The sequence below is a fragment of the Lethenteron reissneri genome, chromosome 58 (genome assembly GCF_015708825.2).
Source record: "Lethenteron reissneri isolate LAM-NWPU_2019-01 chromosome 58, ASM1570882v1, whole genome shotgun sequence".
In the NCBI taxonomy this organism is placed as follows: Eukaryota; Metazoa; Chordata; class Hyperoartia; order Petromyzontiformes; family Petromyzontidae; genus Lethenteron; species Lethenteron reissneri.
In genome coordinates this window covers 796,091-820,976 of record NC_083836.1, presented here as the reverse complement: position 1 = coordinate 820,976, position 24,886 = coordinate 796,091, and the positions used below count along the sequence as shown (strand labels likewise).

The following is a 24,886-nucleotide window of genomic DNA, read 5'->3' as shown; positions in this document are numbered from 1 at the left end:
GAGAGGGAGGGAATTCGGCTCCCATATCATTCCTTGCATCAGGGTCCATGTCAAACTACCACGCTATACCGATGGCTATTTTATTTTAGGCCGCTAAAAATACCCTTATCTGTTCATTGAATACAAGTTAGCCACAATTCACCAAGACGGCACTCAACGTGTTGCGTTCGATCTGCAGGGAGCAGGCACAGAGTTCAGTGTTTGTTGTGCCCTCTAGCGGGCAAGGTGGCCTGCCCAGCTGAACAAAAGTCCTTGCGAGTACATTTGATAAAACACCGAATGACGGGACAGCTCTTTTATACCCACCCGCGAAAGGTCACAGCTCTGCGGTAAGAAGCAAGACCTTTATGCACAAACAACATTTAGCGTCAAACTATAACGACCCGCTGGGCTGCGCAGTAAAAACACATTTCCTTTTCTCGTCATCTCTTCTCCATCGTTTTTCCCAACCGACTCAATCTCACTGAACATTCAAGTGTCTAACACAAGTCTGGTCTAGACGCATTTATCAAACAGCTCACACCATTTTCCAATCGAGCAATTTTTTTGTTTATTTATTTGTCAAGAAAGCTCTTGTAAAGATAGGAGGTGGCAAACAGGGGCATATGGATTCATCAATTCACTGCTTATTAAGGCCTGGATTCCTAGTCGCGACTTGGCTCCGGCTGAAGCGAGCCGACTCAAAACCATGCCCGCACCTCCGATGAGCGCGGTTGGGTACGTACGGTCGAAAGAAGTTCAACAGACAAACGTAACTATGCCCACGGTCCCAGCTGTGCTCAGAATTTCCATGAGCGGAGCCGAACCACCGCCGAGCGGCAAAGCGCCGGGTGAGCGCACCGCTACTCTTGCGTGACACCGCCTGGTGATGGGTGCGAGAGTCGAGAACCGACGGTGTAGGCAGCATCACAGGTTGAGCGACGAGTCGCGGTGGATAACCACACAACGTAAAAACAAACGTAATCCGACATACAAAGCACTAATTAAAACTCGATGGACTAAAACGCGCACGTTATGAACAAAAAACTGCACCAAGACCTTTCGGAGGGCCCACGTCGGAATCACGCAACAGAGTCGCTCGCAAAACTCGCGCAAAGCCGCCGCCGCCTGCAACCGCTTTGTCCACATTCCAGCGCGTATTTGGCGCAACGTACGTTGAACTTCTTTCGCACTGTTCGTGGACAACCGCGCAAATCGGAGGTGTGGGGGAAGGACAACAAACTAAACACAAAAGGGAAGTCTGTCAAAGAGCGTATTATCCAGGATCATAACCACAGCGCTCAAACTTGTCACGTCATGTCGCTGAAAATTATCCGAGCAGATCGCCACTTGGAAGTGGAGTCCGTCTCTACCATGAGCAACCGGTTGCAGAGACGTTCCATGTACAAGCGATTCAGTTGCACGCAACTGAGCTGCGCAACTTCTCGCTCGGGTTGTCGAGCTGGCTTAAAGCTCTGCTCCTCCCCACTGGGGGGGGGGGGGGGTTAATACGTCACGTGAAAGCAAAAACTAAAATGGATTCGACACCCAGTGAAGACTTACGAAGAGTTTTTTTCCAAGACAGCCTTGGTGGAAGGGAACAGAGTAAGAAATGAAATCGAAAGAATTAAGCAGAGGCTGTACACGGTGTGGCTGTCCTTATTATGCCACGTTGGCTGTAACGGGAGAAAACAAACTAGCCTAACTCCCAATATTGAAACATAAAGGTTAGTCTTACAAAGGGCTCAATTCCAGCTGGGTCTATCCGGGTCAACGAGCTGGAAAATCTTTCCACACCCAGCTCATCACATCCACCATACCTCTCGCTATGGAACGTCGCGGCCACTATTCTGGTGCCACCTATTATTCCAATCTAATCTAAAAAAAAAATGTATTTCACCAGGTGAGGCCCACTGAGCTATATAGCTCTTTTTCAGAAGCGACCTGGCCACAAATTATAGCTCAACCAAGTGGCTTATCATGTGTACATGTTTAGTATCCAAATACTCTAAACGCACGTCGATTCTAAATGTGGAGGGGAAAACCGAAGGACCCAGAGAAAAATCCAGGCGAGCACAGGGAGAACATGCAAACTCCAAATATACAGGCGTCAGGATCGAGATCCACCTAACGACCTCCTGTATACCAGGCAAGGTAGTTAACATCTCGCCACCGTGGCACCCCCAGCGACACGGACAGGATTCAGTGAAAGATTAAGCCTTGAACTGACAGAGCAAATCCAATGGCTACTACATAAACTGGCACACACACACATACAAAATAATTTCCAAACACTTAATACATATTACAAAAATGTTATTATTACACATCAATAAGATAAAAAGTTCACTCGCGCCGAATGTTTTGACGGGAGGCGACCGAGAGCCAAGGCGCACACAATTCCCAGCGGCCAGTTACACACAGCACCTCACATGACTTTTGCCCTTTGAACTGCGGAGCAGAGCAGTGGGACGGTGGTTCAAGCACTGCGCTGCCAACTCGGAAACCCAAATTCAATTCCTGGCCACGACAAACATCCAGTGGTGGCGGGTGGAATCTGAACCGGGTCTTGGGAACATACCCGTAATGACCAGCGTGGTGAAGTATGGTCACCCCCCCCCCCCCCCGCCACGGTAAGTGTCCATCAAACAGCGTATTGCCAAAGGGGCTGTATATTCATCATCATCACGATCCATGAACAGATTTCCCGTAGGTGTCCACTGCACATTTCGTCATTTGTTTCCACTCTCCTCTGATTTGTAGTGCCAACATGCTCAAGTCGTGGCCACATCTTCCTGGCACCAATCTCTGACGATGTCGTCATTCTCAAGCCATTCTCTGCGAGGTCTTCCTCTCTTTCCGGTTCCTTCCTTTATTCCCCCGAACATCACGAGTTTTAATTTTCGTGTTGTTGTCCATCACACACACACACGTGCCCAAATAGTGCCAATCTCACTGTATATTACCGTTAGATTAAGTTCCACCGAATCAGAACACTAAGGGAACTGTTAGTGCTTGTAGTTTATGCAACCGGCAATATATATCAGCCCTCATCAGCCACCGAGCTGTCAAGGAGGAATCGACGGTTCAAGCCAAGTCATCGATTACCATGGAAAGTTGTTTTAAAGCAACAGCAGCACGGCTTTGCTAAATACAGCACAACTCACACGATGCAGAAAAAACACTAAACTTAAAACAGCCCAAAAAAGGTAGAAGTCTCCTCTATTTTTGCTTGCAATGAGAGATCTATCGACGAGGCTCCGAGTTCCTTCTTAGGTAGTTCCTGCATAAATTAAAAACCAAACGCTCTGGAATTGTGTGCGGGTCACCGGAATCGAGAGTTTGTTGACCCTGCCCACCGACTCCGGAAGACCAATCAGGGCCACAGAGGTTCGTAGAGGCCCGGCGGTTAGAATACGACGCGGGACCACCGCCCCCCCCCCCGGCCCCAATTAACCAATCAGAGCCCTCTTTTGCCGGGCCCTGGGCAAGTGCCCCCCGCCTCACCCCCCTTGTGCCGTCCAACCGTGGGCGGACTGGTGGCAGGGTACAACAAAGAAGAGGCGGCAAGCAGCACTGCCCACGAGAACGCACGCTTCTCCGTTCAACGCAACCTGGTAACGGAGTTGTTACAATCGACGTGCACCACAGCGTTGCAAACGTGATAAGGTGAAGCCGTCACGACGGTCGTGTCCGTGGTCTACGGAGCTGCGATAGCGAGGGTTAACGTTGGAACCAAGCACCTGCCTTGAGTTTCTGTAAATGATGGGAGTATCAAAACGCCATGGGGCTGGGCATACCCAAATAAACAATGTTTTATTTAATTTTACCAGGTAAAGGCCGACTTGAGCTATGTGGCTCTTTTTCAGAAGCGACCTGGCCACAAATGATTGAAATTTGTAGCAGCCAAATACTCTTAAACCCATGTTTCTTAAATGTGGAGAGAAAAACCAGAGTTCCCAGAAATCCACGTGACCACGGGAAGAACAAACTCCAAATATACAGAAGCCAGGGTCAGGATCGAACCCACAACTTCCTGCATACCAGGCGAGGGAGTTAACATCTCGCCACCGTGGCACCCCATGCAGAGTGATGCTAAGTTCCAGCTAATTTACAAAAGGGAATGCCGATCGCTCCCTTCACCCTGTGTCAACCAAGTAGCTCAGAAATTATTGCTATCTACGTTTCTCGAACATTCCTACAAACTGCATAACAATCACCTGGTGTTCCAACTGCAAATGCCACACACTTGGACATCTGTGAAAATGAGCTTCATAGTTCATCAGATCCCTCCAGTGTAAATAAATATTCCGAAACGCCACTGCCCCCAACTGCTTTTAAAAGTGTGCTGCCGAGAATAATAAACTTGCTATAAAAAACACAACACACGTGGGAGCAAAGTAGGGGGTTAACGGAATAAGCGGTTTAGCGGTGTCGTCCCAACACACCCAACAGACGAATGAAACTCAACCGATGAACTAACCTCCGGACGATAGAAGGTAGCGGGGAGAAGGCACTTGCCAACGGCTTCTCCCCAAGGCCGGATGACACAAACAGACCGAGCCGCCTCGCTAATAAACCTCATGCCTAGGGATCGGAGGAGCGTCGCGCAAGGGGCGAATGGGGTACGCGAGAGCCGCGACATGATTATGCATAAAATAAACACACAAGAGATTTGATATTTCTTTTTATATCCAAATCATGGGGCCGGGCACTTGCTTGTCTACGGTGTGCACTCTCTCGGGAGGAGAGCTGGGAGCTATCACGCGGGCTCGTGTGTGTGTGTGCGTGTGTGCGAGTTGCGCACTCCGGCTAGAGGGGCATGTGGTTCCCCTCGACGCTGATCTTGACGGCACGGATCCCCTTGGTGCTCCTCCGTTTGTCGGCAAACTTCTTCATCTGCTTTTCCACGCGGTTGATGCCCTTCTTGACAGACCCCTGCACGCGCGGACAAAGTTTGACTGCTCAATTTCGGAGGCTCCTGTCGCGCCAGGGACATGGAACAAGGTTCCTCTTCATGGACTTCTCGCTCAACATTTGACATGTTGGAAATCATTAAGATAATAAATCTATCCCGATTGCGCAATCGGCATCGTGCCGTGAGACTCGCCATCTTATTTGATTTCTCGCTGCGCGGCAATGCAAGTTAGAGAACGGCCCACGGAAGCGGATGTTACGGAAACACCTCGGAGCTGCCTTCGAGTCGCCTCTGTTCTACACAATAGGGAGCAGAGCACTTTCCCAACCCACTCTGCGTATGATGGTCATGCTCGTCACATGACAGTCAAGCCGATTTTTGCGTAAGGAACAAAATGTAGTTTGATGTGATTTTGTGCAAGCATTGACTTACTTCACTACACTTGAAAGCAAAGAACTGGGTTTAATCTCGAAAGCATTGCCAGGTCTCAAGACCATTTCTTTTGGCAGGGGAGGAAACTGGACAACTCATAAAAAATCCTACTCGGGTACGCCATGGAACATTCAAACAACAACAAAAAGAAAGATAGAGACACCAACTTGATTTTTGCTGCACCCGCCTGCTTCTAGAGATATTCTCGGTGCGACCCACTGAGCTCTGCTTCCCATATTGCCGGATTACGCAGCCGTGCGCCACCAAACCCAGCAAATACATCATCACCTCGTTTGTTTTGATTAGATCGCGTTAATGTGCCGTTAAACCCACCACCGCCCGGCAGCCAATTTGCAAGGCTCGTCACGTAAATAAAACATGCTAATTCGTGACTAGTTCAGCACACCGATGTGTTGGAGAGTAAACCCACAACATTTATTTCATACTCTTTATTTCATAGCCAGAGTTGGCCGTCGCCAGATGATGCTGGTTGTAATTCCCGGCAAAACGTCGTACTCGAATTGTAAATGTATGTGTTAAACTGAGATAATCATCATTATCAATATCGGCAACCCTTGCTGGATGAAGGCCTCCCCCAACTGTGGTCACCCCTCAACGGTCCTGCGATACCACGAGCCATCCCACGCTGTTGCATGCGAACGGACTTCGGCACTCCATCTTTGCGGCGGACTCCCCTCCCGGATGCGTTCTCTCCTTTGGCCGCCACTCTGGTCAACAGTCTCGGCCATCACCCCTTCAGATGCTGTGTCATGACTATGCTTACTTCCTCGATTCAATTAAATCGTGAATTCCTATTTCTTTCTACAGCCAAGTGCAATTTATAACCGCTTTCTGTATTTAGTTTGTAGGCCTTCCTACGCACGTCCGACGAGCACGGTTGGCTACGTACGGTGGTGCAAAAGAGGCTCAACATAGACACATTCTCCTCCTCCTCCTTGGAGAGTCAACGAAAACCGTGCGCGTTACAAGTTCTAAATGACTTCGTAATTCCTATCACTATTATTCATTATCATCACTACTATTATAATAATTGATGATTGTCAACGAGCGTACCCGGTTGGATTCGACCTCGACGTTCCACTTGGGCCGGATCACGTAGTCGCGGTTGGACGGCATTGGGACGCGTGCTCGCGAGCAGAACCCCGGGTCGCCCGGCCTCAGCGCCCTGCGACAGCAAACAGAGACGGTGGAACGCCATCATGAAAATGAATCTCAAATGTTTAGTAGACATTGGGGGAGGAGTTTTGGACTGAAAAATGTAAATCGTATAGATATATTTTTTAAGGATGTATTTTCTGCTCCGTCCTGTGGATTAGTGCCTCCGAATCATTGCAGATTTTCAGACACCGTTCGCACAACATACTAATTGAAGTGATGTCACCAAACACAAAAGTAGTTAAGTGGCGTCCATTCCAATGACAACATCATTGTTTCGGAACAATCCGAAAAATATTTTTTTCTTAAATGTCGTGTAGAGGCTCAAATTCTGTGATTTTCAGATTCACACAACAATCGTGAACACAACCCGACTCAAGATGCATAATTATGCCCAAACCCCCCCCACCCCCCATGTGATTTCAATGAATAGTCCCATTCACAGTAGCAAGGCGCTCCATTTCCCTATTGTCAATATAGCATCCACGAGTACTTCGTAGTTGCAAAGGGTCACGTGACCAAATTACGCACAAAATGTAGAGGCGCGACCAAAGAGCTTGCTCACGCAACTGCTGGCGGAAGGACCTTTATTCAAGACGGTAGCTTTGGCCTACTCTTCCACGCTGGTTAGACGTTCAGGAAGAAGTGGCAGTATCCACAATTTATCCCACCACCTGCCGATCCACCACGGTGTACAGATTCATACAGATGGATGTACAGAGGCGGGCTAGGGGAGTTAAGAAACTTGACCCATTGTTTCAACTGCCACGCCGGGAGATTGAATAAAACCGGAGACCTTTGGATTGCAAGTCCAGTATGCTAACCATTGGCAAGATTTTCTTAAAATATATAAGATTTTAAATATATTATTTCTTACACACACACACTTTGTTGTCCTTCCCCCGCTCCTCCGATTAGCACGGTTGGCTATGTACTGTGCGAAAGAAGTTCAACATACATACATGTATTTGGAGCTTAATAAACGATACAATCTACAAATCTAAGAACTCAGAATCTGAATGCGATCATGGCGGGTCTGGTTCTACGACACGCCGACTTACTTTTCCTCTCCAGTCAGGACTTTGTCCAGATCTCTGCGGGGAGTCTGGCCGCCGGTACTGAAAATAAAAACATCGTTGCCGCCATCACCGTCTCATCCAGCCACTGACAATGGTGTGAAACAAGACAGCAAAATCGTGCACCGTCACGGATTACTGTTAACGCTCTCCATCGTGGGTTTCCCTTTGGAAATATCTATTTTGCAATATTAAACGTTTCTCCAGCCAGGCGAACGGGAAGCGGCGCAGAGTGATCACGAAGGCTCGATGTTTCACAGACGGGTAGCGTGTGATAATCGGAGAGACGTTGAAATGTGCTTTTACCAGAATTAAGGTCATTTGCGGGAAATTAAATCGCTTTTTGGTATATGTGGACCACGACTCTTTTTGCCCCGAACACCATCGCGGGCCCCTTGAGCGTCCTCTGTGTAGCAACCGGCATGAGCACGTAGTGCATCATGGGTAATACGGCAAGCGCCGGTATTAACAGGGCGGCCGCCGGTCTCCAACAGCGGCGAGTCTCCGCAACGAGCGGCGATCCCCGGCGCCCTCACCTGAGCCGCCGTCTGTGAGGCATCTGCTCAAGGTCCCGCTGCTCGCGCTCCTCGCGGGACATGCCCTTGTAGTTGGAGGTGAGGCCGAAGATGGGACGCGACCATTCGTCTGCGGACGCATGGCGGGGGGGGGGGGGGTTGGAAACGGTGGTGGCACACGCACACACGCACGCACACACGCGGTCACACGGCCGTCCGCATTCACGGCGGCGGGTAAACCGCGCAGCGAAAGAGTGGCAGAGAAGCACGGAGGAGGTGTGCGCTTAGATTTAGACCCAGCAACGCGAGGAGGAACGCCACGGATTACAAAGCGTACGCAGGTTAGAGACGTCTTATCGGGATTGGGCAAAACACGTCGCTGGAAGGGATGATGATGGACAGCGGTCGAGAGTGACGATGGCGACAGAAGGAAACATGCCTCAGAGGATGTCCACTGCGGAGGCGGCGCAATCAGATCGGCTCTCATGCAGGTGTTAGACAGAGCTGTGACATCACAGAATCTTTATTCATTCCTCCTGGGAGGAATCCGATGAGCTATGAAGCTCCTTCTCACCCCTGCCCAGTAGGACCGCGAGAGATGGCAATGACGTTGGAAGTCCAGCGGCTGGCAGTGGATTGATCAAAGCTGATGACGATGATACATGTGGGGTATTAAACAAAGGCGTAGTTGTTCAAAGCAATGAGCTTTGATTTCGGGGACCTGAATTTGATTCCTGGCCACGGCCAAGGATGGGACACCATGGCACGGGGGTTTGTCAGATGAAGACAAGCCTTGTACAGAAAGAGCGGAGTGAGAGGTGGGAGCAGAACCAGTAGAGAAAGGCAATGGAGACATGTACATCATCTTTGAGAAGCTCAAGGAGGTTGGGGTAGTCTATGCTGTCAATAAACTTGCAGAAGGGGTCACGGCAACCAAAATAACAACAAGAGCTATTCGATCTTGATTTGAAGCTTTCGTGACTGCAGGAATCCATACTCTTTGGTTGGCCTGCTGCTGATGCAGACTGTTTTAAAGGTTTGAAATGGGTGTAGCCCAAGGGTTATAAAGGAGTGGCTGGGTCTAGTGATGTTAATGTGAGAAATTAGCATGTAACTGGGCACGGAAGTGGCTATGTTAAAGTGAGAGAATAGCATGAAATAACAGCTGACATAGGCCATGCTTTCCCACCTCATGACAGACGCTTGTGTTGCGCCCGAAACGTCGTGATTTATTTTATTTTAGTTTTATACCTACGTGACTTTACCAAAAGAACCAAAGAGTAAAGAGCTATTCGTCTAAAATTCGCAAAAAAACTTAACATTTCAATGCATGTGAATAGGAGATGCTGATCATTAATCAATAACGTAATGAAGCAGTCCTTAAATAGCCGCACGTTGCAAATCCCTGGTCTCGAAGAATTAGAAGCAAGCGGTTTACGACCTGAAGACAGGTCATTGAACACGCACAGGAGAGCAGTTTCGGTAGAATGGCCTTGGCAGAAACCAGATGACACGGGGTCGTAGAGACCGTGGGGTGGAGAGGTATTTTTAGAGATGGGGCAATAGAACCCCTCCCACGACTTTGGCAATGAAAAGGAGTAACGTTAACTGCTATTGGCTCATGATAATTCTCACAAGCAGGAATTCTGATACCTTATTTTTTTATGGTAGATGTAATGTAATAACTACTGTCAATTTGGCAACCAAGGTCACTGTTGAAAATTAGACTATGATAGTTTCTTGAGTTGTGATCTTGTTAAACAAATAAACTTGAAACGTAAGCTTCCAGTAAGAAGAGCAAATGGTGCCATGGTGGCGATATGTTAACTACCTTGCCTGGTATGCAGGTGGTCGTGGGTTCAATTCCGACCCTGACGCCTGTATATTTTGAAATTGCATGTTCTCCCTGTGGTTGCGTAGATTTTTCTCCAGGTCCTCCTGTTTTCCCCTCCAAATTTAAGATCATTATGCATTTAAGGGTATTTGGCCGCTTGTAAATTTCCACACAAATAACTTAGTTGAGCTATCATTTGTGGCCAGGCCGCTTCTGAAAAGAGCTCGGTGGGGCTGACCTGTTAAAATAAAAATCGTTTTTAGTTTAATTAATTTAAGGGACAAAGAACCATGTTCTTTAACTCAAAGGGAAGCAGGTAGGAGCAGATGCAACAGGCAAGCAGGCGAGGCCAACGCGAGGGTGCACCACACTCAGACGCAGGCACACCGGGGGGCCGTGCCGTACTCACTGATGAGCTTGCCGGCCAGGTCTTTGTTTTGCCGCGTCTCCTTCGGGTGCTTGTACAGGTACATGACCGAGCGGCCGATGCCACTCGACTTGAGCGTCTCCTGGGGCACGCTGGGCAGCTGCGTGCAAGCACAACCACCACCGAATTTGGTTGCATGCAACAGTCACACGAATACAACCGTGCTCACTCAAACCCCAAAGCATTCAGGCCACGATGCCCTTAAAATTGCAACTCATGTCAGATGAGGCAGACGTCCCTCGGCGGCCTAGTGGAGACCTCACTGATACCCTAACTTCTCCTAGATCTATCAAATTGCCCACTGAATCCACGCCTGCCACCGTCAATGAGACCTGCGATGAGGCCATACGCAGAGGTGATCGCAGATCAACGCAACGAACCCCGGTCGTCTAAAAGATATGATTGACACACTCTGACCGCACGGGAACAACAACGGCCGTCGTTCGCATTAAGTGGCGGTGACGTCACCACAGTGCTCGTGCCAGGCTAGGTGTACACACTGAGGCCACGTGAACTGTTGAAGACTCGCTGGCAGGTGGTTACGGGATGAACCCAGGGGTGCCATGGGTTAGCCGATTGAGTCGACTGAACAAAGGCACACACCCGGCGCGGCGACACGCGCGCGTGGACGTGACGCGCCGTCACTCACGTCCTGCAGGACCTTGAGCAGCTCCTCGCGGATCTTCAGGTTGGGCAGGCTCTTGTCGGGCAGAGGGCACAGCCAGTCCCGGATGGCCGACAGGATCCCGCTGTCGATGAACGACTCCACCAGGTCCTGCCTGCGCACCCGCGGGAGGAAGCGGCACACAGAGGTGGTCACCGCAAGCGGCACGAGCGACTGCACTAATGGCCGCACACGTTCAGTGACCACGGCCACCCCCACGAGCCATTGGCCCTAAATGGTTTACGGGTACCCCCAGCCCCAAGTAGTGGCACACACGAACAATTATTTTCTTGAAGCATTGTGATCTCGAGATCATGCATGTATGGATATGTGGGGAGCGGAAGTGTAGTGGTTAGTGTGCCGCACTACAAAACCAGCCACCGGGGTTCAATTCCCGCTCACGGCCAACACCAGTGACGATTATCTGAACCAGTCCTGGGCCTCCCCTAGGTCGACTCAGCGTACATGATGCGGTGTGTAAACATCGCCACAAGGGAAACAAAGGCGGCTGTGCGTGGTGCTAGCCACCCACCCGCTCGTGTGCCGTGCCGGCCTTAATTAGGTGCTGGCTAACAGCACTTGCCCCAACAATCTGTTAAGGCTATACGGAGGATCTTTGTACATGTGACAATTTAATCTGCTGGCTGTCGGGTGGTGGAGGGGTGTCATCAACACTAATTGGTGAGATCGTTAAGTGGCCTAACCTAAATTCAATTACGAATCATAACATTGAGATGACAAGTACGTGTTTACGCAATACATGTTTTCATTTCGCGATAACAGTGCATTGCAGGCAGAGGAGCAGAGCAAGGTGTGGAATATGGACTTGAACGATGGCGAGTGAAGATGCGACCGTACTTGCGGAGGTGTTTAATGACAGTGGGCAGCATGACCATCTTTTTCAAGGCAGGCTTCCTCTCCGTATTGAGCTTCTTGTCTTCCTGCGGGCGGTAGGGGGAGACAGACGGCAACTAACGCTTAGCTTCCGAGACATCTGACAAGATAAGGCAGATTTTTCGGGTCATTTGGTAACAAATGAAATATAATTTGGGGGTAAAAGCACAAAAAAGCAATGCAGGCAAATCGCCCTAAGGTGATAAAAGCAGTTTGGCAATTGGGTGAAGACGTGGCCAAAACCCCAAAGCTGGGTCCGCACCTGAACAATCAGTTATGCAACCAAATCTCTTCCGTCACTGCGCAACTCAAGCACCTGCAACTGCTTTGTCCGCATCTGAATAGTTGCACACCAAGGGCATGTCTGGGCATTGCTAAAGTCGGAATCAGAATCTATATTTAGACTGCAGGAGGAATCCGATGAGCTATGAAGCTCCTTTTTAACAGATGTCCAGCAAGATACATCAACAAACAATACAAATGCAAAACAGAGAAAAGATAAGAAAATCACAAAAAGTATCTACATTTCTGCCAATTCCTCTATCGCATAGTCATGCTCCTTTGTCTGGCTAACTCCCTCACCCCCCCAATATCAAAATCGTCACAACCAATCAAAGTTCACCAATGTGCAGCACGCGATGAAAGGCGTCGCTAAAAATTTCTGCGCCGATCAACGATGACAAAAGTGGCTCCGTCTCTCCGGTGAGCGACCAGGGTTGTGCAACGACTCGCAACGTACAAGCGGGAAGGATCAGGTCGCGCGCAACGAGTTGCGTGCTCACCTCCGCGGCCTCGTTCATGCGCGTGATCATGGCGCTGATGAGGTCGTCGGCGTCGCTGATGAAGGTGCCGCCATCGCGGTGGCCACGCCGCTGCTTGCGATTCAACTCGCGCTTGCGCTGGAGCATCATGTCGAAGTCCGAGATGAACTCCATACTGCGTGCGGGCGGACACACGAGCAGAGCGCACGGTCACCGTCGCAGTGGCAAACAGCGGTGTGTTTCATCTATATTATAGGGTCGCACTTATTACACACAAAGTCCTAGCCACAAACGAACCACAATACCTTGCCGATGTCATCAAGGAGCATAAAACCATCACGCAGGACTCCGGTCAGCCTCTTAGTGGCTTTTGGCTAGCAACCGAACAAAGACCGTCACTGTATCACACGCTTTTAGATGCGCTTCTGCGGCCGTCTGGAACGCTCTTCCTTCCGATATTAGGAAGCCGCTGGAGCTATGCACTTTTAAATCATTTAGATTGCAAACTCATTCTTTCAGAACTGATTTTTGTGTGAAGTTTTTTGTCCTTCCCCACACCTCCGATTAACACGGTTGGCTATGTATGGTGAAGGAAGTTCAATATTCATACATACGAGTCCACCTTTAACCCAGACATTGAATCTACGCACTTGAAAGACAGAAACAGGGGTGGAGACATGGATCTGGTGTCGGTGATGTACACTACTGTATGTATGTTGAATATTTTTCGGACCATACGTAACCAATCATGCTAAATGCTCCACATTTGGAAAATTTTTAAGTCGAGCCGCTGCTCCTCCGGATCGAGAGGAGCCAGCCGAGGTGGTTCGGGCACCTGGCAAGGATGCTCCCTGGTAGACTCCCCCTGGGACTCTACCGGGAGGCACGTCCCACTGGGCAAAGACCCCGGGGCCAACCCAGGACACGCTGGTGGGACGATGTCACTCGGCTGGCCTGGGAACGCCTGGGAATTCCCCTGGAAGAGCGAGAGTCCGTCGACAGGGAAAGGGGGGTCTGGACCGCCCTACTCAATATGCTGCCGCCACGACCATCACCAGGACAAGCGGATTGAGAAACAAACAAATGAACTAATTACATAATTGGAATAACTGGCAGACTAATGCCCACTTGCAGGCCCAGTGCTGTGTTCACCTTGTGCCACGCAAGTACAAGGTGCCATTAGGGGGTCTCCTGGGTTAAATGTTGCGCTATGGAGACCAAAAAAAAATGCAGGTACAGCATTATTATTATTATTAACATTACGCCTGTGCAAGGATGGCAGGGACTCACTCATTGCCCCTCCGCACTCCTTCATCCGAGTCTGACTCCGACTCCTTGTCTTTGTCACCGGAGGGATCTTTGCCCAAAGCAGATGTCTCCTTCTCCAGCTCCTCCTGTCCGAAACCCTGTGGAAATAACAGCAGCAGCAACAGCAATCCTGAGATGCGTTCGAACCACGTAAACCATTTCAAAAGTCAGGACCGATGGCTCCCTCCTTTCTTCCCACTCCTCATCTCAAGCCGTGCTCTCTCTGCATGTCTTGGGGACATTTCTCTGGAAATGGGGCGCCGTGGTAGTGAGACATTAGCTCCCTCGCCTACTATACCAGAGGAATTGGGTTCTATCCCGATACCGACGCCTGCTGTATATTTGGAGTTTGCATGTCTCTCTCCCCGTTGTCGCGTAGATTTTTCCCCGGATCCCCTTGTTTTTAACTCCACATTTAGAAACATGCGTTTAAGAGTATTTGGCTGCAATATAATTCCACGTAAGCTACTTCTTGTTGAGCTACCATTTATGATAGCCGGGGTGCTTTTTAAAAAGAGCTACATAGCCCAGTGGGCATTACCTGGTAAAATAAAAAATAAAAAGGTTTCAGGTACTCATAATCATACAATGCTGACATCTCCCGTCCACTTCCCCATGCCGGCTGTAACGGATGACCCAAAACTGTTCCCCGGGAACGATCGCCAAAGCTCTCCGTGCTCGGTGTCCGTCCACCTTACCGTAAACTCCTCTTCCTCATTGTCGGAATCCCCAAAGATGTCGGCAATCAGGATGCCCACGCCCGCCCTGGAGACACAGGCGGAGACAGCATTCGACAAAGGAGCAATGTTCATGAAAGATCAGCGAGTGCTGTGCATCGAAAGTCCTTTGAGTGCATTTTTGGGCAGGCAACACACAAACTAATTTAGCGTCTGCTGGAAGGTCACGTCACGTCATGTGTGCGGATGTTATGACGTCGCGTGGCGCAGTGACGTCACAACGTCTGCTCGCGTTCACAGATGTGTACCTCTCGTCACTCTGGTAGTCTCGTCTCTCTCTCGCTCTCGTTCATCTCTCATCTCATTAATCTACAGCTATTTATATCTCGGTGAAAGGGAGCCATATCTCTTGGTGGGTCTGAGCTTGGAAAGCCACTTCAAGAGCCTTTGTGGGGCACATCTGGCCGGTGGTCTGTCAGTTCAAGAACCCTGGTCTATGCCATGCCTTCCAGATCATTAATAATGCAGCATCATCATCATCAATGAGTAGCGTAAATAATCATCACCACTGCTAATAGATGGCTTTTTCAACAAGTAATTTGATCGTCTCATTGAATGTGCCCCCTGCCCCCCTGAGCCACGTACTCATCTGCAGAGTCGCTGTCGCTGCCAAATATCTGCTTCTCCTTCGTCTTGGTTTTCTCGTCGTCGCCCTTGACTGGGTCGTCGCTGCCGCTCTCCGAGTCCGAGTCCATCACTTTGGGTTTCCTCGCCGGCATCTCCCGCTCGGCCTGCCTCTCATCCTCCTCCTCCTCGCTGTCAGAGAGGATGGCCTTCTTAGCCGGTGGCTCCTTCTCCTGCCGCCCCTCCCCATCCTCGTCATCCTCACTGTCCGAGACAATTGCTTTCCTCGCAGGCGCCTCCTGTTCTACCCGCCGCTCATCCTTCCGCTCCGCTTCGTCGTCGTCGCTGTCCGATACGACGCGAGCTCTCCGAGCGGCTGGCTTTCCCTCTGCCTCTTCCCCACCACCGTCCTCGCCGTCACCGGCATCGCTCTCGGAGTCGGAGCCTCGACGTCGTTTCACCGCCGCTGCTGCCGCCGTCGCCGCGACCGTCGCTGGGACCGCCGCACCACCCTCCTCAACTCCCGAGTCGTCTCCGTCGCGATCCGCTTCGAGGTGATCGTCGTCGTTTCTCGTCTCGGCGGGCTCCGCCTCGTCCTCGTCGTCGGAGATCAACTGGCCGCGCTTTGCCGGAGGAGGGGAGCTCCTCGGGGCCTCATCTTCGCTCCCCGAGCCCGATTCGGCCACAGGTTCTGGTCTCTTCGGTTCAAACTCCCTGTCAGAGTCTTCCTCCTCGTTGTCCGAAACAACGCGGCTTCTCTTCACCGCTGCTGCAAACGCAAAGAAGCTTCAGCTGCCGAGGGGTGCGAATTATGCTGGTTTAAAACAATGTGTTACACGGACGTCCGGGTATAAAACGCAACAGCATTTCGCGCTTGCCTTCAAAACTAGGAGATACACCGCAGCCTCGAAACGCACTGACCAAATCTACCAAAACACAAAGGGGGACGTGACATCGCTGATCAGTCGTGTCTAATACACCGCGACCAAAAGTTCCATCGACTTACGTGATTTGTCCACCTCTCCTTCCTCATCTTCACTGCCCGCGTCGGCTTTTCTCTTTTCTGTCAAAACAAAGTAAGCGAAGATGCTACATTACTGATGAAGATGCAAATTACGTGAATAAAGATCAAATCAATGACGAGGTTAAACGTAATTGTTAATTGAATAATTTTGTGTCCCTTGCACCAACTTAGTCAGATCAATAAATACCATTTGTGGGAGGGCATAGGCCCATGCAGTCAGTAATGGTGCTTTAAAAAAATGATGCTTATAATGCATTTTCCTGTACTTGAATGTTTATCTCCGTCTAAGCTTTCCAGGACATCATATATGTTGCATTCTCTTCGTAAAACTTTTTAAAAAATTCTCTCGCAAGGGCTTTGATTTAAAAGCTACTTCTCCCATGTCATTAAATGGAAATACGCGGCGATGTATCTCCTCACCAGCAGTCCTGCCCTCCTCCTCGTGTGCGTCCTCCTCGTGTGCGTCCTCCTCGTGTGCGTCCTCTTCTTCCTCGTCGCTCCGCCGTTGAACGACCTCCTCTCCGCTGGATCGGCTTTCACGGTCGCTGTCAGCCGCCACCGCCTCTCTCTGCTCGGCGGCCCCCTTGTACGGCCGTGGGCGCCCGCCTGCCCCCTCGGCCTCGCTCTCCGAGTCAGTGCGTTCGCCCTCCTCTCGCTCCTCGTTTTCCAGCTCCTCCGCCTCATCGCCGCTGTCGCGGTCGACCTCCGGGCTGTCGCGATCGCCGTCCACGCTCTCCCTGTCGCCTTCCTCGTACCTGATTGATCGTGGGGTCGGTGTCGAACAATGCTGATGATTCCTCGAGTGAAACCGACGTTTTAAAAATTCTAATCAATTCGTGGATTTTAAATTGCGCACAGAATAAACTGTCAGTTTAGGATGCACACAGATTATAAGCAATTTTGTCACAAAGAGCAATATAAATAACATTACAAGGTGTAAGTGGGCATTATTTGTACTTCATGGGAAGAACAGGGTTTTAGTAAGGAAAACTGATATACCGGGGCACCCAACCCCCAAATTAACCAGGTATTGAGGACGCACTGCAACACGAGGCTCCGCTCTCTGCACACGGTCCGCAGTTATCAGCTCATCATCCCATGACGTCACACCTTTCCCCTGTCGTCCGACCGCTCCCCCTCATCACTGTGGCTCCTGCTCAGAGCTTGTCCCGCGTCGTCACCGTCGTCGGCGTCGTCGTCGTCGCGGTCCTCGCCCTCCTCCTCGCCGGACTCGGAGCCGGGCCCCGGCGCCGAGCGCTTGTACGGCTGCTTTGGGTTTACGAGAAGCAACGCAGGGCGGTTAACGACGACAGCAATCGTCAGTTGGCGTTCAGGTGACCACCCCTTTTCTGATATTAACGATCGTATTTGATTAAATGCGGTGTTGGCCGGTTGCGTAAAAACACCCGTAAGTGGAGGTGGCCAGGTGGCCCAGAGACCGGAGCACCGGGCCAGCGCAGCCGAGATCCTAAGTTCGAATCCCGGCAACCACCTGTGATTAAAGCGGGTTCTCATGTGTAGTGAGTTGATGGTCTCAGCCCATCACCGATGACCGCACACAAAAACTACCACGCTAAGCTCTGCACTTAATCTGCCTTAATTCCAGAGCCGATCATTAATAAATGGACGTATTGGCAGCACACCGGCGTAGCATAACACACCAGTCCTCATTAAACAGTCCAAAATCTAAATTTGAACCGACATTCGTCTTCCAACTGCTTCAACATCACGAGAACTAATTTTGACGCATGCCCCGCAAAATTTTCTGACCGCGTTTGTAAATCGTGGGGAAATTAATAATTATTGCGATATTTTTTTTTGCTTATCGCGTACCAGTGTACCGCCAATACGTTCAAATGTGGATTTGAATGTCATGCGACGAACATCACTCAGAAAATATTTCGTGGTAAAACGTTTTGGCACTGCCCTTGCGTTAGAGCAGTCAGTGTGGATCACAGAGATTGACTGACTTAGCAGATCGCACGTTCTGCAATTGTCCATATCTCTGCCCTCTCTACTCTGAAAAAGGCCCACTGCCCAAAACAAAAGTCGACTGTACACATTTTGCTGTGTTATTCGGCAGCAATTATTCTGAGTGTGGTCATATTTGGGGGGTGAGTTTATTAAATCGATGGATTATTAAACAGGTGTATACCCCTTCATGCAGCAAGGGTTTAAATCCATGTGTTTCATACGAAGCCAGTTGGTACCCCTTCAATGTAGGAAGTAGTTAGATGGTCCTCACCCCTTCAGGTTGTTCTCCGTCGCTGTCAGAGCCGAAGTCTCGCTCGTCCTGCACAGGGGTGGCCCCTCCATCACCTGCAGGAAGGGGGTCACAAGCGGCTCCGTGAATTCAACTTCACTGTCCTCAAACCGAGCTTCCTCTACCATGAGAGAAAGTAGCTGTTAATCTTGTATACCCAAGCTCTGCAATAGGTTGTCCAACACGTTTAAAGTTTCAATAATGACAAAGAGTATCCAGTAAAGTCTTATCGAGTCTCAAACATCAAGATGCGTGGCCAATTACTTTACAATTTGATCACTTTAATGTATCCAATTAAATATAATGCCTTCTGAAGGGTTTGGTAGTCAGATAACAAGATGCTCTGGAATATAAGACGCACCCCAAATCTTAGAGTCGGTGTGAATGAAGTTATAAAAATCTGGTCACATACACACATTGGATTATAAGACGCACTTTCGCTTTAAAATACAATACTGGGAGAAAAAGCATGTGTTTTAATCTGGAGAATGCAGTAATGAAAAAAGTTAATGTCAATTTCAACTTGTTCGTATTCAATTTATATAAATGTCCAAGTCCCACAGATTAAAGTGCGATCTCCAACGATACGTCAATCTTTATTTCGTCTATACACTAAAGGGCCGTTACATGAAACGTCAGTTTGGTATTTGTTCTAAGTATAAATGACGAATGCAAGTCAGTTTTTATCAAGTATTTAGATGAGGTTGACTAAGGCTATTTTAGAATGATTCATTGTTATTGTATGGGCTTGAGAGAGCCGGACTAAGACACCTTGGGAATTCTAGGGTAGTGTTCAAAAGTCTGAGGCTTAGTAGTTATATGAAGGCACCTTTAGCACCCTTGTGTTTCAGTCTTAATGTTAACGAATCAAAGCGAACTAAAGCGTCTTTCAGATACTTCTGGTTCAATGTTAATACCTGTGGCTTCGAGAGCCAGACATTATGTTTCAGTGTTAACGCGATAAGCTCACAAAGAAAGCGTTTCAAGAGCAGGAGAGACTATTTTAGAATCCGTATTCTTCATTAATCGCAGGGCCTCAGTGAGTCCCAACTAAAACTCGCGAAGGGTTCTTACGGTTCAACGCTTGCGCTTGAGGCTCACGGAGCCAGACCAAGACACCTACACGACTCACAAAAGAGGCAATCTCGAGTGAGGCACAGCCTCGGTTGATGTAAACGACTGCGCCCCGTAGTAACATCCCCTAAAGCGGTCCCCTCGCTCGCCCCCATCGGGGTTCCGCGAGTAGGCCGCGCTCCCGCCTCCCGCCTCCCTCTCACCCCGAGCCGGCCGAGCCGCTATCCGAGGGTCGGTGAGCGCGCGCGCGAGGCCTGCTTACTCGGGCTGGGCGCCTCCTCGCCCTCCTCGTACTCCGCTCCGTTGTCCGAGAAGTCCGCCTCCATGTGGGCAGCGGCGGCGGCGGGGAGGACGTCTCGGGAAAGGCTTCGGGGTGGGGGGGTGAATGGGGTGAGGGAACTAGAGGAGGAGGAGGAGGTGGAGAGGGGGGAGCCCGCGGAGGAGACGGAGCCCGGAGCCGCGGAGCCGCGGCGGCGGCGAGGAGGAGGAGCGCTGGAAGGCGGCGCGAGTGCCGCGAAACGACGCCCGCTGATTCGCGCCGCGAAACGACGCCCGCTGATTCGCGCCGCGAAACGACGCCCGCTGATTCGCGCCGCGGAACAAAAAAATTGTTTTTGTTTTTATGCGATACGATACCCGCCCGCTCGGACGATATCGCGATATATCGTGCGCTGCGTGTCGATATCGCGATATAGCGTGCGCTGCGTAACGATATCGCGATATATCGTGCGCTGCGTGACGATATCGCGATATATCGTGCGCTGCGTGTCGATATCGCGATATATCGTGCGCTGCGTGACGATATTGCGATATATCGTGCGCTGCGTGACGATATCGCGATATAGCGTGCGCTGCGTGACGATATTGCGATATATCGTGCACCGCGTGACGATATCGCGATATATCGTGCGCTGCGTGACGATATCGCGATATATCGTGCGCTGCGTGACTATATCGCGATATATCGTGCGTCGCGTGACGATATCGCGCGTGATGAATCCCGTCTGTCCGCGTCCTCTGGATGTCGCGACGTGGCGATGCGGCGAGCTTCGGGGCCGCGTTGTTGACACTATTACCCCGATTCAGAGATGCTCCGGGGAGTAAGACGTGGAGGTTGTTTTGAGAAAGAAAAACAACTAAAACTTTGGAAAATTAAAAAAAGTTATCGGGAAAAGCGGAAAACTATTGTGTAAAACGCGATAAAGGTACGATAATATAGTGTACGAGTAAGACTAACCAGTGTTTACTGATCACAGACCAATCCAGACCTCATTGGTCACCCCGTGCCCTTATACATCTCAACCTTCATCCTACAAAGTCCCATCACAAGGGGGAAACACACAAATCTCCCTGAAAACTCAAATCTCCCTGTACAAGAATATACCGCGTGGGTTGACGGCTACGCAGAAGAGTTTCGTTTCCTCTCAAAGTGTTTCTATTCAACTCGGTGGCAGAGCGCTGCCCTGCATGATGCCCCCAACAGAACGAGCATCACTACCAACGTGGTCACAGACACAACGAGAATTCTTCTTCTTCCCACGTGTATTCACATCGAGCAAAGATGCCATGACGGGCATTTAAAAACAGACATGGGGAGTGCATTCAAAGTGTTTGTTAGACATTTTTATTATGAAGATGTAACTGATTTAAAGCTTTCGTGACTGCAGGGATTCATCTTCTTGGTTTTTTCGGTAAACTCACGTAGAATGGAAATAATAAAATCATAAAAATAAAACATAAAATAATTCTCACGACGTTTCGGTCACCGAAAGAACCAAGAAGAAGATGTAACCGCTAGGAGCGCCTTTCCACGCCGTGCGCATTTAAGAGGGTTACTTGACCATATCTCCACCACACTGGCCCTCTGCTGCTCACCAAAGACAAAGATCCCCCGGATAGCATCAACAGCCTGTTGGGGCAAGTTCTGGTAGCGAGCCCCGATTTGAAGGCCGGAACGGGACACGATGGGGTTGGGTGGCCAACACCACGTCGCCCGGCCGCCTTTGTATCCCCGGTGTCGATGTATATACACCCCGCCAGGTACTCATTTGAGGCTGAGTCGACCTATTGCCCACCTGATCAGATTTAACGGACATTTATAAATGATTTCTAGCTCATTTTAAAAGTACCATAACTTCTAGATTTGAAGCTTTCGTGACTGCAAGGATTCATACTGTTGTTTTTTTTCGGTAAAGTCACGTAGGTAAAAAAATCTAATAAAACAAGTATAACCCGTAAAAACAAAGTTTTTAACTATAAATCCTTTATATGCGTGGCGGCTAGAGTCCTCTCGTCCTCTGGCTTGAGATGGCTGCCACCTATGGGTCAGATGATTGCATGGCAGCATTAAGCAATTGGTAATTAAATATCATATTTTTGTCCTAAAAAGTGTAACATTTTTGAAAAAAACTTTCACGAACATTAATTGTTACGCACAACGAGTCTGTGTGGAAAATGTCAGCTCGATTGGATCACGGGAAGTGGGTTAAAAAACGACCGAAAGATTTGCACGGTCCTAAGCAAGCAAGCAAGTGAACTTAATATAAAGGATTTAATAAATGAAACAACTAAATTAAATCACGACGTTTCGGGCGCAACACAAGCATCCTTCTTCAGGTGAGGACAACGTAGCGAAAGCACAACCGCAAAAAAAGTGACTTTACCGAAAAAAACACAAAGAGTAGCACCATAACTGTGAGAATAGGTTTTCCTCTTTTTGCTGGCAACAAAACAGGTGTTAAGATGTTAAAACACCAAACTAAAACCATTTACAAGGAATCATGTCTGCATTAACCACAATACTTGTGGTCAGAATGCAAAAAAACATACTCTGATAATATATGCATTGTCTTTGAAACTGATTGGTCCACACCAGAGACAGCTTTCTTTATTGCCAGAAAAAAAGGGAAACCCTAGATTTGAAGCTTTCGTGACTGCAAGGATTCATACTCTTAGTTCTTTAGATAAATTAATTTTAATTTAATTTTTTACCTACGTGACTTTACCGAAAGAACTAAGAGTAAGGAAAACCCTATTCTCATATTTAGGTGTCCTGGCAAAAGAAGTCCCATGATGTACACCACAACTGTGTTCATTCGTGGCGGACAGCAGAGGGCATTGCAGGAATGTCCAAAGCCCGCACTGGCCACGTGGTCAAGCGAAGTCACGAAACCTGCACCTCCCACACGGCCTCATATAGCAGTGGGGGGAGGGGGGCCTCATCCAGCAGTGGATTGACTAAAGGGGTGCACGTGTACACAGGTTACTGTCGTTATCATTGGAGCGGTGTTATTATCAGGACTGCCGTGTGATAACTAGGGCTCTCATTGCACAGCTGTCAGCCCACACGGTTTAACCCGTATTCATGTACAGGGCAATTACATTTTCAGGTCCATACGGCGTACAGCCGTGTCAATTGTTGTTGTCTATTTGTTTGTGTTTCTCCTTTGTGATAGGACTTTGTAGGATGAACGTTGAGATTGATAAGGGCACGGCGTGACCAATAAGGTCTGAATTGGTCTGTAATAAGGGCACTGATAATGGGTTAACGAGTATGTTATAACCACCAGATCTGATAGTGATATAGTTCATTTCAAGTTAATTTATTAGGTATAGCCCTGTGAGCCATTCGGCTCTTGAATCGGGTGCAACCGCAACAAACAAAAAACATGAACAAAAAAACATATTAAAGTGAATGTGTGTTGTAACAGAAGCAGTAGCATTATAACAGGATGGGAGTCCTCAATTATAACTGTAGCTTCTTCTTGGTTCTTTCGGTAAAGTCACGCAGAAGGGAATAATAAAATAATAAAAATAAAACAATAAAATACAATTCTCACGACGCTTCGGCCACAACGCTAGCAGCCGTCCTCAGATGCTATGAAGAAGGGCCACTACCCGAAACGTCGCTCTATTTTATGTTTCCATGCCATGCCACAGTGCTATGAAGGAGGGCCATTACCCGAAACGTCGCTCTATTTAATATTTTTTTGCAATGCCACAGTGCTATGAAGGAGGGCCACTACCAGAAACGTCGCTCTATTGTTTCCATGCAAGCCCACAGTGCTATGAAGGAGGGCCACTCCCCGAAACGTCGCCCTGCTGCTGCTGCCACCCACACGTGGGTGAGTGGCGGTGGCCCCAGGACGCCGCCAGCCGCTGCCGCTCGAAGCGGGGCCCGTGGGCCGCGCCGCGCGCATGCGCAGTGCGGCGCGGCCCAACCCCGAGCAGGAGACGAAATGGCGGCTGCGGCGGCGGCGGCGATGTCGGCGCAGCTCCCGCCTCACGCCACCCCACAGGGCAACCACAGCCACCACCACCACCATCAGCAACAACATCACCACCACCATCACTCGCAACAGCAGCAGCAGCTCCACCATCACCACCAGCAGCAGCAGCTACAACAGCAGCAGCAGCAGTCGTCACTGTCGCAGGGCCCGCACTTGCACCGCAGCGCGGAGCGCGCTCTCGAAGACGCCTTCTTCTCCGCGGCGCTCAACCTCAGCGGCAGGAAGCTCAAGGAGTTCCCTCGCTCCGGCGTCATCGACTTCGACCTCTCGGACACCACGCAGGCCGGTCAGTGCGCACCGCCACCCCCTCACCACCCCCCGTGGACTCGACTGATGGCCTCGTCTCATCTCACCTGAACTTCACCACCACCGCTCATGATCTAACCACTACACGTGACTGTGTGGCAGCCCCTACACATTAATCTGTATGGCAGCCCCTACACATTAATCTGTATGGCAACACCTACCCATTAATCTGTATGGCAATCCCTACCCATAACTCTGTATGGCAACCCCTACCCATTAATCTGTATGGCAACGCATGACTGTATGGCACGTTCTATCCGTGGTTCTGTATGGCAACCCTATCCATGGTTCTGTATGGCAACCCTATTCATGGTTCTGTATGGCACGTTCTATCCATGGTTCTGTATGGCAACCCCTGCCCATGACTCTGCGCTGAGACCCCAACCCGTGACCCTGACCAGGCCCATGACCGACCCTTTTGAACTCTGACCTCTGTCCTAACGGACATTCCATCCGCCTTAACGTCCACCCCATGTCCTCTACCACCTTCAACTCTACAACCACCTCGCGGCGTGCGGGCCAATCGAGCCATCACGCAAACACGCAAATGTCACAAATCAATGTCGCACACACCGCCTCGGGCAATCTCAACTCCTGTTTGCTACAGACATTATCATTCCACCGATGTATGAAGGCCTTCACCAC

At 49.7% G+C, this 24,886-nt stretch overlaps 2 protein-coding genes across 3 annotated transcripts in view; one reads left to right on the top strand and one right to left on the bottom strand.

Annotated features, from left to right (window-relative positions):
- Positions 1–525: 525 nt before the first annotated feature.
- Positions 526–20,080, bottom strand: IWS1 (interacts with SUPT6H, CTD assembly factor 1). Its single transcript, XM_061575550.1, has 16 exons — positions 19,909–20,080; positions 18,555–18,628; positions 17,418–17,578; positions 16,730–17,064; positions 16,292–16,348; positions 15,307–16,054; positions 14,683–14,749; positions 13,967–14,082; positions 12,698–12,851; positions 11,880–11,962; positions 11,007–11,136; positions 10,340–10,457; positions 8,118–8,226; positions 7,567–7,623; positions 6,404–6,515; positions 526–4,917 (listed from the first exon to the last, which is right to left on the bottom strand). Exons 1-16 carry the CDS (start codon positions 19,970–19,972, stop codon positions 4,792–4,794), a joined length of 2,511 nt encoding a protein of 836 aa, XP_061431534.1. The 5' UTR covers positions 19,973–20,080; the 3' UTR covers positions 526–4,791.
- Positions 20,081–23,858: 3,778 nt separating this feature from the next.
- Positions 23,859–24,886, top strand: part of LOC133357424 (DISP complex protein LRCH3-like) — a 58,829-nt gene continuing 57,801 nt past the window's right edge. For both annotated transcript variants that reach the window (XM_061575357.1, XM_061575354.1), the window contains exon 1: positions 23,859–24,221. In XM_061575357.1, the coding sequence (XP_061431341.1) occupies positions 23,885–24,221 (337 nt within the window). In that variant the 5' untranslated portion in view covers positions 23,859–23,884. The remainder of the gene's footprint in view (positions 24,222–24,886) is intronic.

What these genes read in the sequence shown, in the direction of transcription:
- IWS1 (XM_061575550.1), bottom strand. Translation starts at nt 19,972, where the DNA reads ATGGAGGCGGACTTCTCGGACAACGGAGCGGAGTACGAGGAGGGCGAG. An exon ending in CCTCACAGACGGCGGCTCAG is followed by an intron (nt 7,624 to 8,117) that starts GTGAGGGCGCCG and finishes TTTTATTTTCAG; the next exon opens with TACCGGCGGCCAGACTCCCC. An exon ending in TCGAGGTCGAATCCAACCGG is followed by an intron (nt 4,918 to 6,403) that starts GTACGCTCGTTG and finishes CCGCGCGTGCAG; the next exon opens with GGGTCTGTCAAGAAGGGCAT.